Source organism: Syzygium oleosum, unplaced genomic scaffold (assembly GCF_021117445.2).
Source record: "Syzygium oleosum isolate NSW1041296 unplaced genomic scaffold, Sole_v2.1 Sole_v2.03, whole genome shotgun sequence".
Lineage (NCBI taxonomy): Eukaryota > Viridiplantae > Streptophyta > Magnoliopsida > Myrtales > Myrtaceae > Syzygium > Syzygium oleosum.
Window position 1 is genome coordinate 3,995,826 of NW_026607487.1, and position 16,497 is coordinate 4,012,322.

The 16,497-nt window shown below is 41.3% G+C and overlaps 3 protein-coding genes across 8 annotated transcripts; 2 read left to right on the top strand and 1 right to left on the bottom strand.

The window, feature by feature from the left end:
• Window positions 1-2,369: 2,369 nt before the first annotated feature.
• Window positions 2,370-5,642, top strand: LOC115690983 (3-methyl-2-oxobutanoate hydroxymethyltransferase 1, mitochondrial-like). 2 transcript variants are annotated; one of them, XM_030617504.2, is made up of 6 exons: window positions 2,370-2,862; window positions 3,189-3,395; window positions 3,500-3,646; window positions 4,462-4,515; window positions 4,602-4,869; window positions 4,955-5,642. In XM_030617504.2, exons 1-5 carry the CDS (start codon window positions 2,428-2,430, stop codon window positions 4,860-4,862), a joined length of 1,104 nt encoding a protein of 367 aa, XP_030473364.1. In that variant the 5' UTR covers window positions 2,370-2,427; the 3' UTR covers window positions 4,863-4,869; window positions 4,955-5,642. The 2 variants fall into 2 exon arrangements, with proteins under 2 accessions (XP_030473364.1, XP_056165290.1); XM_056309315.1 differs by having other exon boundaries at window positions 4,602-5,642.
• Window positions 5,643-6,169: 527 nt separating this feature from the next.
• LOC115690984 (cyclin-P3-1) lies at window positions 6,170-8,477 on the top strand. Of its 4 annotated transcripts, none has more exons than XM_056309317.1 (3): window positions 6,170-6,280; window positions 6,776-7,185; window positions 8,008-8,477. In XM_056309317.1, exons 2-3 carry the CDS (start codon window positions 6,785-6,787, stop codon window positions 8,279-8,281), a joined length of 675 nt encoding a protein of 224 aa, XP_056165292.1. In that variant the 5' UTR covers window positions 6,170-6,280; window positions 6,776-6,784; the 3' UTR covers window positions 8,282-8,477. The 4 variants fall into 4 exon arrangements, with proteins under 4 accessions (XP_056165292.1, XP_030473365.1, XP_056165291.1 ...); XM_030617505.2 differs by lacking the exon at window positions 6,170-6,280 and adding an exon at window positions 6,313-6,612; XM_056309316.1 differs by lacking the exon at window positions 6,170-6,280 and adding an exon at window positions 6,449-6,637.
• Window positions 8,478-8,843: 366 nt separating this feature from the next.
• Window positions 8,844-16,497, bottom strand: LOC115690982 (mitochondrial Rho GTPase 1). Of its 2 annotated transcripts, none has more exons than XM_056309314.1 (15): window positions 16,415-16,497; window positions 15,484-15,706; window positions 15,229-15,361; window positions 14,875-15,024; window positions 14,613-14,789; window positions 14,141-14,392; window positions 13,329-13,397; window positions 13,138-13,193; window positions 12,746-12,827; window positions 12,081-12,292; window positions 11,922-11,991; window positions 11,730-11,842; window positions 10,222-10,372; window positions 9,602-9,788; window positions 8,844-9,242 (listed from the first exon to the last, which is right to left on the bottom strand). In XM_056309314.1, exons 2-15 carry the CDS (start codon window positions 15,699-15,701, stop codon window positions 9,169-9,171), a joined length of 1,944 nt encoding a protein of 647 aa, XP_056165289.1. In that variant the 5' UTR covers window positions 15,702-15,706; window positions 16,415-16,497; the 3' UTR covers window positions 8,844-9,168. The 2 variants fall into 2 exon arrangements, with proteins under 2 accessions (XP_056165289.1, XP_030473363.1); XM_030617503.2 differs by having other exon boundaries at window positions 16,361-16,472.

A 16,497-nucleotide genomic window follows, 5' to 3' on the forward strand; every position in this document is an offset into this window, starting at 1 on the left:
TGCTTCCCTCTAGCCTTGCTAGGGATAGAACTTTAGGACTCACAATTGGTAAGAATGCTGCATGAACACCTTAGTTGGCGAGTGAACAAGTTTAGGTACCGAAAGGGCGCTAGTTGGATAACTAGTGTAATCAAGTGCCCGAACTCATTGAATTTCTAGTTTGTAGAACTAAATTAATTCTCCCAATGTTTTAGTTGATTATCTAATCGACTCACCACAAACTAATTAGTGGCGACTCCCAAATGAAAATGATTTGCATGTTAAGAAATTAAATCAAGTTGCGAATTGATATAGACTTGAGAGAACCCGAGCTAGATTTAGGCTTAGTAATCTATTAGCCAATCCCTAGGAGGTGCACCGTTCGGGGAGGTCGCGACAGTATAATTCTAAAAATAATCGCTTGTATCACTTATAAAAATGAATAAACAAAAAATATTCTCATCGTCCACGAATATGTTTGGACATATTATTATCGATAAGAAAAATATTTTTATGGACTAATTATTTCAAGTGATTATTTTTAAGAAGATGTATTTCAAATCATTCAACTTATGCGAAATAAACGGAGCTTCGAAAAAAAAAATTCATGAAACTAAAAAATGTATAACTTATGTCCTACTGTCGCGCACCGGCACTACCTCCGCGAATTGTGAGATCAACATGGAAGATTGCAATTTCTAATGAGAAAAATAATGGAGCTTTAGCAAGTCAACCTTCCGTGCTGCATTGGAGGGGACAATTTTAGACATATATAGTTGTCAAATCGACGATGGAAATGAATATAATTAAATTGTGCAAAAGATCTAACTTGAACGTTGCATATATATAAAAGAGTAGAATGGGGGGGTACGATACGTCTGTTTCGCTCTCGTTTGGTAGAGTTTCCTCCCTCTCATGAGTAGAGCTTTTCTTTTATCCCTGCCATGGTGATGGTGATATCAAAAACCCTAAAACCCCTCTTGATTTCGAGCTTGTTTCCTCCCAAATGGACAATCACCTCATCCCAATCTCAGTTGCATAGAGGTTTTTTTTGCATCTCAAAGCCTTCAATTTCTTAGCTCCACCTTTCGCCCAAACCCTAAAAATTTTCACCAAACCCTTTTTAGCCTTTCCACCCACACCAGTTATCCCTTACCCACTACCCTGTCCCGAACAGTGTTGTGCACCCACAAAAACCCTTCCCTTTAACAGAAACTCCCGGTAGCTTATTCCTCCTTGCCTCTCTGCTGTTTTGTCCAGAACAACTATTTCTTCTTCCAGTCTCAGAGCTCCCTTCAATCTATTTTAACCTTAAACATTCTAAAATCTCTAAAACTCATTCCAATCGGAGGAGGTGAGTATGCTCCGGTAGACTGCCGTGAGTCTCTTTCCCAGTTTCGCACCCTAGTCTAGCTCCTTGTAGTGTCCCCGCAACATTGTAAGATGGAAGGTGAGACTGAGAATGACTTATGCGTAGCTGCTTTGTGTAAAAGTTTGGGTCACTTGTGGTTGGAGGATGACGTAGTGAATTTGAGACGGGAAATTCCTTTTGAAAAAACGAGTGGAATGCAACCTTACTTTGTATGGTAAACTATTTTCGAAGCCCAATGTAAATTTCCAAGCCTTCCGTAATACAATGAAGAAGGCATGGAAAATCGAATCAGTGGTCTGCAACAAAAAAAGAACCGGGTTTCTTTTCATTCGTCTTCGAATCTAAAAGTGACAAAGAAAAGGTGATACAATTAGGTCCTTGGTCTTTTGCTAGCAATTTACTTGTTCTTAAACAATGTGAGCCGGATATCCCCGAGCATTGTTATGATTTTACACGATATGCGTTCTGGGGGCCCTCGCTGGAGCCTTGTTCGGGGTCGGCGAGGGTTGTCGAGCTTCGGAAAGCCCAGGCGACCTCCACACACCCCTTCCTGACAGCTATGGCGATGGCCACCGACGAGGGCTTGGCCACCGCCACAACTGCTAGTTGTGGGTCTCTTTTTTATTTTATTTTTCATAGCTTTTTCTAATTTAATTATTTTTTTGTTACTTTTTCTGACGTAGCACTTGTTGGAAGTCACGTGTCTTAAAAAATTAATAAAAAAGGCACGTCAGCGCCACTTCAGCATTTCCCGTTAATAAATTAGACAGTGTTAACTTTAGGACTCATTTGAATTAATTTGATAAGTTTTAGGACTCGATTATCAATTTAACAAATTTTAGGATCCAATTACATATTTTGTAAATTTTAGGACTCGATTATATTTTTATGGTAAGTTTTGGAACTCCCTAGTGCACGTATCCCGGATATATCATAGTATGTTTGACTAAGCATGAAACTTGTTCCAACGGATAAAACGAAAGAAAGTGTTTTTTTATCTGATGTACCAAAAGCCAAATCCCACACAAACTCTCTCTCTCTCTCTCTCTCTCTCTCTCTCTCAGACATTCACGTGAATGGCCTTGCTCAACGCCATCGCCAGACGATCATCAATGGCCGCCGCCGCCGCGCTGCTCAGGCCGTCCACCGCCACCGTCCTCCTCCGCTGCATGAGCAACGTCCCCGAGAACGCCGTCTACGGCGGCCCCAAGCCCCAGTCCCCGGCCAAGCGCGTCACCCTCACCCACCTCCGCCAGAAGCACCGCCGGGGCGAGCCCATCACCGTCGTCACCGCCTACGACTACCCCTCCGCCGTCCACCTCGACATGGCCGGCGTCGACGTCTGCCTCGTCGGCGACTCGGCCGCCATGGTGGTCCACGGCCACGACACCACCCTCCCCATCTCCCTGGACGAGATGCTCGTCCACTGCCGCGCGGTGGCGCGCGGCGCCAAGAGGCCCCTGCTCGTCGGGGACTTGCCTTTCGGTAGCTACGAGTCGAGTTCGAATCAGGTAGTGGCATTTGATGCTTGTGTCTAGATTGATTTCTCGTGTGTATTGTGTGAAGAAGTTGATGAAGATGGAAGTTGTTTTGGTTGTCGCCATGGTGTTTGCGCAAATGCTCTCTCTTTTTTGTGAATCCCATCTGCAAATGAAATGTATAATTTTTTATCCTCTGGGGGCGGAGGGTTTGAGCGTGCTGATTTGTTCTCAAATGTCTCCGTATTGGTAGTCAGTATAGAGTGAACTCCTTTTCTGCTTGTTTTAGTGACATGTCTTGCGAAATTGCTACATGCTGATTTGTAGAAGTGAAAGTTGTGTTTTTGGGTAATCGACAGGCTGTTGATACGGCGGTTCGAGTGCTGAAGGAAGGAGGAATGGATGCGATTAAGTTGGAAGGAGGGTCGCCTTCGAGAATTACTGCTGCGAAGGCAATAGTGGAAGCTGGAATTGCAGTAATGGGGCATGTGGGGCTAACTCCTCAGGCAATTAGTGTTCTTGGCGGATTTAGGCCTCAGGGGAAGAATATCTCTAGCGCCGTCAAGGTACGTTTCTCTTGCATTCTCATATCGAAGAACCTCATGAAGTTATTCTTGGAGATGTTGGTATTTGTGTGCTTTGAAATCAATTTAGCTTTGTCTTCGCATAGGTTGTGGAGACTGCATTAGCTTTGCAGGAAGCGGGGTGTTTTTCCGTTGTTTTGGAATGTGTACCAGCACCGGTGGCTGCAGCAGCTACTTCAGCTCTTAGAATTCCTACTATCGGCATTGGAGCTGGACCATTTTGCAGTGGTCAGGTCAGTTCTTTATTTCTTCTTTTTTGATCGGGATTTTAAGCACGCATCAGGTGAAATATCTATTGTTTTGTGGGAAGAGATTATTCTAATGAACATTTCGATTGGCTTGCCGAAAACTCATTTTACCAGCTGTGAGATAAAGGAAAAGGTTTTGAAAGTGATTACATGAATGTGGCAGGGGACTCTGGTTAAATTATATTGGATTGTGGGTTTTGTTATAATTCACTCTCCATCTATGTTGATTGTCCTAGTCAATCTTCTCAAGTAAGAAGTATCTTCTAGTTTGTTTATCGTAGCACACGCTTCTCCAAGTACAACATAGGCATCAACTTAATTTGAAGCCTGGATTTTTTGGCTCTAGAAAACCTCTTCTAAAATGACTGCATTATTTTACATGGAGACATCTGACCAAATCAGCATCGCATCATAGGAAGACATCTGAGCGTATCATCTATCAAGTTAAATTTTGTTTGTGAGGTTTTAAGCGACTAATCCTTTTCACTCTTTTTGATCCTACCACCCGCTAGGAATAGATAAATTTGAAAACCTAAGGGAATTTGATTGGGGGAATAGTTGCTGTAATGTTTAGCAGCAACTAGTGCAGTCTTTCTCTTTTTTCTGTAACTGCAATGAACGATCAAATCTGCTTAGGCGAAATTATTTATTGTATTGCCTATTTCCATATCCACGTACCTGATAGCTATGATCATCTTCAACTGCTTTGATTTTCTGACTGGCCGTGTAGCAGCTTCATTCACAATGGTAGTAGACTCTAAAGAAGGGACATTTAGGCTAATTTTCCGTTTCTGATGCAGGTTCTAGTATACCATGATCTGCTTGGAATGCTCCAACACCCTCATCATGCCAAGGTCTGGTCTTTTATTATAACTGTACTTCATCTCTGTTTTCAGCATCTTCTAATTTTACTCAAGCAAAGGAACCCCGACTTTCACAGGTCACGCCAAAATTCTGTAAACAGTATGCCCAAGTTGGGGATGTTATCAACAAAGCTCTTCTTGAATACAAGGAAGAAGTGACGAGCGGCTCGTTTCCTGGTCCTGCCCATAGCCCCTATGAAATTAGTCCTACTGATTTCAATGGATTCCTTAAAGAGTTACAGAATCTGGGGTTGGAGAAGGCAGCATCAGCAGCTGCTGCTGTAGTTGAAAAGAGTGATAAATCTAAATGTAGCGATGGAGAGAATGCCACAAAATAATTGAATGGTGCCTTTTCTCGCTCTGCATCTTCATAATTGGGACAAAGATTCTGCAATGTTGGACTTCTTATCAGTTTGGAATGTTGTTTCAGGTGCCCGCACTTTAGGAGTTCAAAAAAATAGTTCCCGCATCAGCAGTCATTAGAAGTGAAGAAATAACCCACATCTTCTCGGAATAGTTCATTTTTCTGTTGTTCTTCCCCTTTTTCTTTTTAACTCCCTTTGAAATGTCATCTGATGAATAATGACTCCACCATTCTGGCCAAAAAGGAAAAATACTCCAGGTTACTGACTACTATATATTGTGATAAGCCATTGGTTGATGACCTCAGTTGTTGCTGGGAAGATGATTGCTCCGGCCATAACCCCGAGTCCATCACCAGGCTTGAGCTGTCCAATTTGACGGGCCGAGTCCATCACCATGCTTAATGAGGCTGCTGGTTCCAGTTCGGTGGACTTGGACCAGCTATATCAACCTTAAGGCAAACAAACAGTGGAAGAATCTTATGTACAAGCCAGACCCAGTTGATTCTTCAGGTTTCATGGAAGTGACTGAATATAGGAAGTGACCTTTTGGGCATTGACTGAAGGACGTTGGTTTTGCTTCTTGGTTGATGTACTTTTGTATACTGAAATGGTGGACTAGATGGTCGTTCGTCGTGTTTATTGCCAGTTCATCCTAGTAACTGAATAAAGGAAGTGACCATTTTGTTCTCATTCTCTTGTAATAAACAATTGGATTCTCTCTGGGTGATCTCCATCATGTTTGTTGCCAGTTCATCCATCACTCGAATCAAAAGCTATGCTAATTAATGGATTATCACATCATAAAGTGGAACCAAGCCTGCATGTAGTGACCTGCGCAAATTGCGCCAACAAATTGGTGGGCACTAAACAAGATACTGTGGAATTACTAAGGGCAAACAACATTTTTTTTTCATTTTTTATTTTTATTTTCGTTTATGATGGAAAAGTCGGTAAAACGCAAGTTTAAATTCGGGCGGGCGATCCAAACTAGATTTTCCACCTGTTCTGATTCAATTAGTAATGTTCATGAACTTTTCCGTTTAGTTTTCCAAGTCATGATGTGCTCTGTTGTTTCGGTGGACACAGCTGGAGGAATTGCCGACCGTGAAAAGGTAAGACCGAACTTTTTACATGCCATGCTGATATCGCTCATCATTGTTGGAATATGCATCATTTCGTGGCGGTCCATAAATGAAAAGCTGTTTTCTTTTCCCCCCAATTGCTCCTGAGTTTGACTAGCTATACCATTCTTTTATTACACCTTTTTTTTTTTTATCTTTACTGTTATATTCTTCTTCAAGAGAACCTTACTCTAAGTTTGGACATACTGCAGGTTCTTTAATTTGGATCCCTTTACTCCCTGAATAAGACATTTAAAGCCAAGATCATTTGTACGTATATGATAAAGACATCATTGCATGCTTGATAGCATCTTTATTCTTTTCTTTCAGCTAGTTTAATGAGCATCTTAGTTTTTTAATAGAGGTACAAATGGATCTGAAGTTCTGCATTTGCTTGCATTAGTTTATTGAAGACAGCAGTGAATTTGTTTGCTCTAGATATTCCCTGTTCATTTAGAAGGGTTCTGTTCTCCCCCACTTGTAAAAGGAACAAGCCGGAGTCACATCAACTTCCACATTATTTTCTATAATATTCCTCAGTGAGTACACTTCCGAGACTCCTCTCGATCTCCAAGCGCACACAAGTTCTATCACCTTAAGAGGTTGTAAGCATTTCTTCCAGTATTTGTGAGATTCTGCAATACTTTTGCTAGACTAGGGTTTCAGTTTCAACTTTGCATCAATACTTGTTCATCTTGTTCTTGGGTCTTGACAGTTGACTGATCATTTGATGCTATTTCTGTTTTCTGTTTCCATTAATCGTAGTGCTTAGTTATGGAAACATCAAAAGTAGATGGCATTGATCTTGGTCGAGAGACGTATGCCTCTCTGGGATTGGATAAGTCCTGTAAAGATGATTCAGGAACGCCCCAGATTTTGTTTCATATAGCTTCTGCTCTTGAGAAGTCTACACGGAGAAACGAGAAATTATGCAAGGCGTCGAAGCGAAAGGATGCTGTAACCATCTTCCACGGGTCAAGGGCACCCGCCATGAGCGTTCGGCAGTACCTCGAGCGCATTTGCAAGTACACGAGCTGCAGCACGTCCTGTTTCGTCGTAGCGTACATCTACATCAACCGGTTCCTTGAAAGAACCGGGGGCTGCCTCACTTCACTTAATGTCCACAGGCTCTTGATAACTAGCGTGGTGGTCGCTTCCAAGTTCATAGACAATGCGTAAGTGCTTCCACCCCACCCCCCCGCATAAACTCGTCTTCCATGACCCTCCACTCTAATCTTCTCTCTTGTTTTCTTTTCCTCTTTTGATAACAGAAGTGCGCGCGCAGAGTTTGACGTATAGACATCGATCGACTCCCAATTAGTAGCCGCAATACTAGTTTGAATTTGATAATCAGTTAGTGCAGTTACAGAGCTATCCAATTTAGTGATCTTTCAGGTCTTCTTGATTAAGAAGCTTGAACCACTTAAATTCGAATGCGAGCATCGATTTTGTTTTGGGGGATGATGTTCTGTGTGCACCTAGTAGTACGTCATACCCTGTCCCCAACATCCTCGTCACCCTCGACTGCAATGCTCGCCTCGGCTCTATATGTTGGAAAGCATAATAGAAAGTTGTTACTCTCGGTTACAGATATTCACAATTCTTGCAAATTTATTAGGAACCTGCATCCACAAGCTGTATGTAATTTGACCTTCTCCGGTATCCTTTCATCTATTAAATGCAGAACAAGCGAGCTCGGAATCCATGATTGAATGCTCATCGAAAACAGTTTGAGACATGTCTGGTCGAGTTTAAATTTGGCTATTTTTTGTGATTTTCAAACCTCTGCAAATGTCTTGATGCTTAGATGTGAATCTGAAGTCAAATTGATGACTAGAATGCAAGCTTTATCAGAATGTGTTCCCTGTTGTGCTTAAGAACCTTTTACCAAAAAAAGGCTGGTTACCAAATGCCATTGGCTCATCTTGTTTCTATGATTACCATCTCCAAGCTTGGTTCGAGATTTCTTATGTTCAAGCCCGATTCGCAATGTGCAGGGGTACTAACAATGCTTATTTTGCAAAAGTGGGAGGAATAAGCAATGCAGAAATGAACAGGATTGAGGTCAACTTTCTGTTCAACCTCGATTTCCGACTTTGCGTATCGCCAGAGGAGTTCGAGATGTGTTGCTCACAGTTAGAGACGGATGGCAGTGGCAAATACCAGATCGATCGCTCGATCAAGTGTTGCGGAATTAGAGAAGGGTGGCTCAAGAAAGACAGTGATAAATGCACTTCCACCATTGCAGGGCTCAGCTGCAGAGCTATTTGAGTCCAAATGTTACTTTTATTTTCTGATGCCTCCTGGCCAGGAAGGGCTAATTTCTTTCCTTCTAATTTTGTTCTGTAGCCATGTCGAAAGTCTGAACTTTATAAAAGTCTCTTGCTTTACAAGGTCAAACCCGATTTTGGGTGAGAACATTCTTTAGTGCCAGACAAAATGAAGTGTTACAAGCATATTATGACCACTTTTTGGTCAAGGGTCTTTCTAGTCCTACAAATAGCCTGATTTTCCGCACATAAGTATATGAAACTAGGTTAGTGAACCATCTACTGTTTCCTCCGAAAAAGAACAGATTAGACAAACCTGCCACTAGGTCGCAATTTACATAAATTAATCAGCCCGTAGCACCTAAGATTTGAAGACTGCAACATGCACAAGCTTGACCAATGATGTTGCATCAGCTAGAGAGTTTCTGAAAAGATTAGGAACAAGTAGAGGAAATGATTTTGAGCTAAATGCCTTAGTTCAACAATCCATAGAGGCCACAGCCTCGGCGAGCTGAATTAGGCAGTCCCCGAGTCAGCAGTTTGATTTTACTAGCAGAAGGAAATTGAGAGAATGAAAAATCGATATAATAATTCCAAATTGAGCTATCTCTGAAATTTCTAGCAAAACTTTAAAGTGCACAGGTGCTGCACAATACCTCATTTCAATTAACATGTATTAACATTATACTCCATAAACCCTACCCTACCAAGACCTACTAGGAAATGGATGTAACAGAAGTACAGAAGACGGTAACTTAAACAGCAACAAAGAGAGAAACCTGCAACCTCAAAAACCCCAGTAAAACAGGTACCAAATAAAGCTTTGCCAAAAGCTGCTTCGAAGATCATACAGATATTAAAGCCATATAATAGAAAAGGCTTCATCAATCAACTGGAGGCGTTCTTCCTTGCAGAGTAGACACGGTAAGCAGCCAGCCCGACAACAGCTACAGCAGCACCAACTGTCATCATTGATGAATCAATTCCACATTATCAAACTTTAAGCCAAAAACTCAATCATCTAAATTGACCAGAATAAGCTACTGTCATTACAATTTTCACTGTTTTATGAACCCTAGCATATACAATTTTCACTGAAACAAAAAGATAAATATACTCAAACGAGATCATTTCTTAACAACGGCATCTTCCATATGGCACTATTACCTTGCTTAAATATGAGAAAATGTCGTGATACTAAAAGGGTCTAATTCTGACTATGCCTTTCTAAACTCCACACACCCCATAAACTGAAAATCAAAATTACAACCAGTCACAAACCACTGATAGACAATTAAGGATCCTTAGAGAAACAACATACCTGAAACAAACATAAGAGAGCGATTGACGAGTCTATGATACTGTTTGCGGCTTCTCCCAGCTTCTGTTTCCGGAATACTCAAGTGAGGATGCTCTGCAGCGTTCACGATCCTTTTGAATATAGTATTAAAATCACCCAGTTTTGCGCTGATAGGTATAGGGGCCTCTATTCCCATATCCTGACTCACCTATATAAGCAAAGACAGAAGAACAAGATTTGAAGAGAACATTAACCAAGCACCCGCAAAAGCAGGCTAGAAGTATAAATTTTAAATTAACAGACAATTTGGAAATATGAAGCAGGGCCACAATCTGCAGTTTCTCTTTCTCAGAGCATTTTTCTCTTTCTTGGAGAATTAATGGGAAGATGAACAACATTAAGTTTCTTCTGAAGATGTGCTTGTAATGCCAAATAAACTGATAATCTAGGCAGAAACAAAAAAAAACACGTGCATGCAATGTGGCTGACGTAACAATAATAATAACATAAAAGGCACGGGGATGGAGTTAGCATTCCCAACCCCATCACTCAATCCCTTTGCAAAAAGAAAGCACAGGACAACTTCTAGGATATTACATCCTTAACTTTGAAAGCATATGCTTATTGGGAAAAATTTATACCCTGGTAGAGTCTTGTATAGCCATGGGAAATGGATCTAGATCATCCTTAGCCGCGACAATAAGGCAAGGCACCTCGAAACCAGTAATTTCACCATGACTGGCAACTTCCACAAGTAATTCAGTTGCTCTCTTCCACGAGGACTCATCAGAACTGAAAACCAAGGAAGATAACTTTCAGGGCAATGAGAATTCTAATGGCAAGAGGCATATTCATGCATTGGACAAACTTAAATTCAAAAGCCACGTAATGTGAGCAATATAAGCTTGGTTGCTTACATGGAGTTAAAAATAGACTCTACGCATGGTTGTCAATGTACCTCAATCCACAATTCATCAAACAATGCAGCTAGTGAAGTGCAGGACCGTATACATTTTCTTGTCAAGATTAGAAAACAACCATACCATATGAAATCGCAAGGATTTCGGAATTACTTTTTCCCTTCAGGGAAAAGGATCTTCAATGTGATAACAAGAATAATGACCCAACAAGAAGACGAGTTCACAATGCCGAGACAAAAGAAACCCCAATAACCCTTAGGAATGACTCAGCTAAACAAGTCTCACCCTTTAACATATTGAATGCAGAAATAATTTTGAAAATTGTCACATTGATGTTGAAGAGAACAATCTGAAGATGTTTTAGGATCGAGATCGAGAGAGAGAGAGAGAGAGAGAGAGAGAGAGAGAGAGAGAGATCACAAATGTTTACTCGGTGGGAGTAAGAAAAGATTACACAAGAGCTATACTAATGGTGAACAAAGAGACACTCACAAAACTTAATTGGCCTATTTAATAACCTACTAACTTATTTCCAAATCGACTTGATATACTTCAATACAATGCATTACCGTTACAAGTTAAAAAGATAAGCGGGTTATATTGCAAATAAACCATATATGATGGTAACACCAGCAATGGTTCATGGTATACTAATGGCTTAAGGAGGATTGAGAAGATGATGAGGCCAACCATAGTCTTGGTCATCTCATAACTCATAGAACTCCTACAAATTAATTCCAGTTTCATCTATTTTTGCTTTCATTCGACTTCTGTAATTATTGAAGGGGATCATTGGCGCAAGAGTAAAGTTGTCACCTTGCGACTGGAGGTGCTGGTTCATGTCCTGGAAACAGCATCGTGCCAAAACACAAGGTAAGGCTGGGTTCATTAGACCCAAAGTAGTCCGACCCATCCCTGGACCCCACACATAGTGAGAGCTTCGTGCACTGGCTGCCTATTCTACTATTATAATTAGTGGTGAACTTACTCCATTATTTTTATTTTCTTCTTTGACATGTAAACGGAAGTCAATTATTGGTATAATTTCACATATCAAGCATCGATTCTACATGAAATGTCTATATAACAAACTTGACTTGATATTCAACTTTTAAATAAGAGAAGTACTGCTTTTATAGTGTGGAGAAGGTTAACAATTTATCATGCATAAGGCATCATCTGACATTTCTCCGATAATGCGCGCGGCAATGACATGAAGTTATAATAACCTGTCATGAACAAAAACGGCTATGTCACAGGCAGCCAAAGACTCCTTGTTGACCAGCATTTTTTTAACTCCATCTTCTGGAACTTCTCGCAACACGAGGGTTTTCTTGCATCCCTGCGTAACATGTGAATTTATGTCTGAGGAACCATGCAACATCAGTAACAAATCATAGTGACCACGCCATTCAACTTACCCCAGGCTGGTCAACAACATTAACAGCATAACGCTCATCAGTTGTTGAAGAGTAGGTATCAGAGAAGGGTCTGCATCAACAGTAAGCCATTATGAAGACTAGATGAACTGAGTAGTTCACAATGTTACAGAACTCATTAGAGATGAATAGAAGGCAAACCTCCCTAGTAAAGAATTCAGTAATGCTGACTTTCCGGCCTTTTTAGGCCCAAAAACTAAGCATTGGAAAACATTTCTGTCGGATTGTTGCTTCTTTCGATTATATCTTCTTGTCTTAGTGACACGGATAGCAGGTGAAGGATCACCAGGATATCCAATGTAGATGAGATTCTCAAGGGTCCGAGCTGGGTCTAACAGTGTCATCAGAGCCCACTGCATTGACACAAGAAGACTATTTAAAAATCACTTTAGACTTCCACGTACCTGGAAGGAAAAAAATCTGCTACTCATCAAAAGTTTCAAAAGGCAAGCTATATTCAAATCTTAGCGTAATCAAATATAAAATGCAAACTATAGCAAGCAGATAAAATGGTGAAAAATAGCATCCAGTCATTCTTACAAGACCTTCCAAGCATGACGAATTACAGGGACTTCTCATAAGTTAAAATGATGAAATAAGAAGCGAAAGAATATTACATAACTTCGTCCAGCATTGAAATTGTCATAAAAATTACAATTCTGAACTTTCCACAAACAAAAACACAGAAAAAGAGGTACCAAGGCACAACTTAATCCCTCATATCAACTTAAAGAAGACAAAGGACATACTTACTATATTTACGGATCATAGAACAAAAAATTAGAAGGCTAGGTAAATGCTCATACCTGAGACAAAAATCCATCCAGTGATAGTCCCTCCAATGCAGTTTTTTCTGCAGCATCTTTGTATGGAGCTTCATTCCACGGACTGAATGTAGAAAGCAGGTCTTAGGTCTATACATTTAGAATCTCATACAAACAACTTAGTGGTAAAGCGGACACAGTATATACATTGCTCATGCATTACAACCATATCTTCAAATAAAATATGCATTTATTGGAATTGCACATTCATATCCGAAGTAATATATTCCCTTAATCCCATAACCATCTAGGGGAGTAACGTGGATGCACAAATAACTAGTTTGAACTGATTTACAACAAGAAGCCACTACATTATAAAGAAAGCAAAGAAACAGCTTAAGAACAGCACAAGGTTCTAACAGAAACAGGATTACCATTCTGGTGCAGTGGAGAAGAAATCCTCGATTTCATTAGGACGTAGAGCCCCATCCTGTAAAGTAATATACTGAAAGTCAGGATTCTCAGAACTTCAGGACTAGACTGTGACCAGCAACATAGATCGAATTTTTAGATTAAAGCTTCAACTAAAGTGGATAGCTGGTAATCGAAACGAGAGTGGACATACTTCATCAATGTCAAATAACTCAAATACCCCCCTGAGATAATCAATAGCTTCATTTGTCAGCTCCACGCTCTACACAGAGGAGAACCAAAATAAGCAACACCTTTAATGCTATTAAAACACCATCAGTGGAATTAATTAAACATTCAGTACCAAAGACTACATTGACCTGAATGTAATGCCAATTAAAGACAAAAACAATTATTAGCTGTTTGTAGCAGAAGAGAGGTACAATTTCCAGGTAGCTTCACACATTGAAAATTTGACCATTTGGCATACATATGGCATTTTCTTCAACTTAGTGCAAACATGCGATCATCCCGCTAGCTCCTCAGCAACCAAAGAAAGACTGAGATCAAGACAACTTCCAGATCGAGACAGATTAGGTCAAGCACTACCGATTTATATATTGACAGTGATGACATAATTGTATGCACATTTACGAGTACGCAGCATTCATTGCCCCAGAATGATAAGTTACTTTGCATAACGTGAGAAATAAAGTAGCTAAAAAATATCGAAAGACCTTTCAAGACATCAACCAACTTTTGTGATTCAAGGTCATCCAAATTCTCGTTTGACTAAGATATCACGCCACATCACATTCACGAGACTAGGGCGAAACAGTTGTACCTTCAAGCGAATAAAAAATAGCCTTTTACTATGGCTAAAGTAAGGAAAAAAAATGTCACAAAAACAAAGTCATGAAATAAGAAGCCATCAACATATTGCTCCAGGCAAAAACCAAATAAACTAACGCTAACTCCTAGCAAAAAAAAAAACTCCTTTACTATTACTGTCCATCATATAGGTACCTGATCAGGACTTCTTTTAAATGAAGATGGAATTAGGTTCTCTGCTAGTTTGATATCATTGTCATAACCAAACTTCCTTAGAACAGTCCAAGTTGTCTCCAGACGTCCTTTTTCAATGAACAGCGCATGGAGAAACAGGAATCCTGTCAATGTCAGCCCATGTTCATTGACTCCTTCGGACAACTTCTCTTGAACAACCCTCTTGACTCCCACTATTTCCGAAGGCTGTAGAGGCGCGTTGAAACATTTGACCTGTGAAATACATGAACTGAGGTGATACAAACACACGCCAGAGACTACATAACAGGAGATAAGCTTGCTAAAATTTCCTTAATATATCCAGGGATGATGCTTGCTTGGCACCTAAAACAGTCTCAATCAGTAGACATAAACTCCCGAAGAAGGAAAAAAACAGCATGATATGTACAACAAGTTCCAACAAAAAGACACTATTAAACGCACAAAAGGAGACCTGAAAATCATTTAGCTCTGCATCGCTGAGGGCACCATCCCTATCATGATCACAGAGAATGAAAATCCGCTTCAGGGCTCTAACACAACGAGGTTTTAGGGTTTGCGTCTCCTGATCAAATAGTGGGCCGGTAGGATGAAGAACAGCCTTTTGTGCATAGTAGAAAACCTCCGGTATCTGCAGGTAGAAAAATGCTCAACAAAGGAAGAACATTACTAGATCACTATAACTAATACGAGAGAGATGATCATCTAACCAAAACCTGAATTTGTTTGTAAGCTGAACACTCGATACAAGTTTCGATCTCCCGAAATTGCTGCATTATTGGTGTCATCACGTGGTCCAAGCTAATTTGCTGATGCTCATCTCTCAAATCTAGTTTGCAACCCACCACTATAACCGGGACTTTTACCTAAAGATGATAATCAAGAGATTGCTGCTCAGTGACTCAAACACCAGAACGAAGACTAGTTCGCAAGGCTTTGCCTATCAAAATTACATTGTTATCCTTGACTACGGCGATCAAGAGTTATAGTTTCTGAAGGAAGTTGCAATTCTTTCTCATGGATTGCAGGGAATCAAGAAACAAAGGGACAACCAGTTTACAATACCTAACCTCTAATCGACGAAGTTCTGGGAGCCAAAAGGTACTCAATCGATCAAGGGTAGCAGGCTGATCACATGCATACGTAAGAACCACAGCATCAGCCCGCCGCAGCTCTTCACCAGTTTTCCCACTGTCCTCCACTCTGATTTCATATTCATCCAAAAACAAATATCGAATGAGCTAACACAACCCCAGTTTGAAACATATATATTAGACTCTTGATGATGATGAAGATAGCTAAGCAGAATTGTTTCGGTAGAGCACCTCGAAGAGGTGTCGATAATCGTAAGCGGCACGCGATCGGGATAGAAGTCTTCGGGGAGGCGCGTAGGCGGCAACACCGGAGGGACATTCGCCGGGAAAACATCAGTGGCCGCGGTGCAGATCAAGCTCGATTTCCCAGTGCCACGGTCCCCAACAACCACGATTCGGACGCCAGCTTTACCAACAGACAGAGCATTCCCAGCAGAAGCTCGTGCCATCAAATCTGTAAGACAAAGCCCCCCCACCAAATCCCCAAGAATTCATCAGCCACATCCAAAACCACACAAAACAAGCCGTCCCCAAGAAGCAAAAATTGGCCAAAATAGAGAATTGGCAAAAGCCCAGATGAAAAAAAAACACTAATCAACGCCGCGATTCGAAGCTCTCGCCGATCAAGCAACCATGCCGAATCCCCAAAAAAAAAAAAAAAAAAAAAAAAATTTACGGGAAAAGAATCTTAACATCCGTATACTTCAGAACATCCAAAGCGCAGCTGATTCGCTGGGCATAAAGATCTATCCAAAAACTAGCGGCTCGGAGTACAAAAACGGCCCTAGAACCGAGAGCGCAAAACGGCAGCACCCCACGTGCTCGATCAAATTCCCCAACCGAGATTTTCCCCCTCCCCGCGACCCACATTGGGTTTCCCCCTCCGCCGCGCCGCGTTTCCCGACGCGGGCAGCCGAATTCAGGGGAAAAAGAGAGCACCCAGAAGACGGGCAGCGAGTCTCGGGGGGAAAAGGAGCGTTAAATCTGCAGACAGACGGCGGACGGACGAACGGACGGACACACGCGAGCACAGAAAAGCCAAAAAGCGCGAAAACCAAAAGAAGAAGAAGAACAACAACAACAACACCCTAAGAGGAGCGAGCCGGACCTGCTGATCGATGGGCTGAAGAGAGAGAGAAAGAGGGAGGGGAGGGAGCACCACCTCTAAAACCCTAAGAGGAGGAGGACGGGGGAGGGGGTTGACGGCGGTGGTGGCTGGCGGCTTGGCTACGGAGGCTGCTTTGG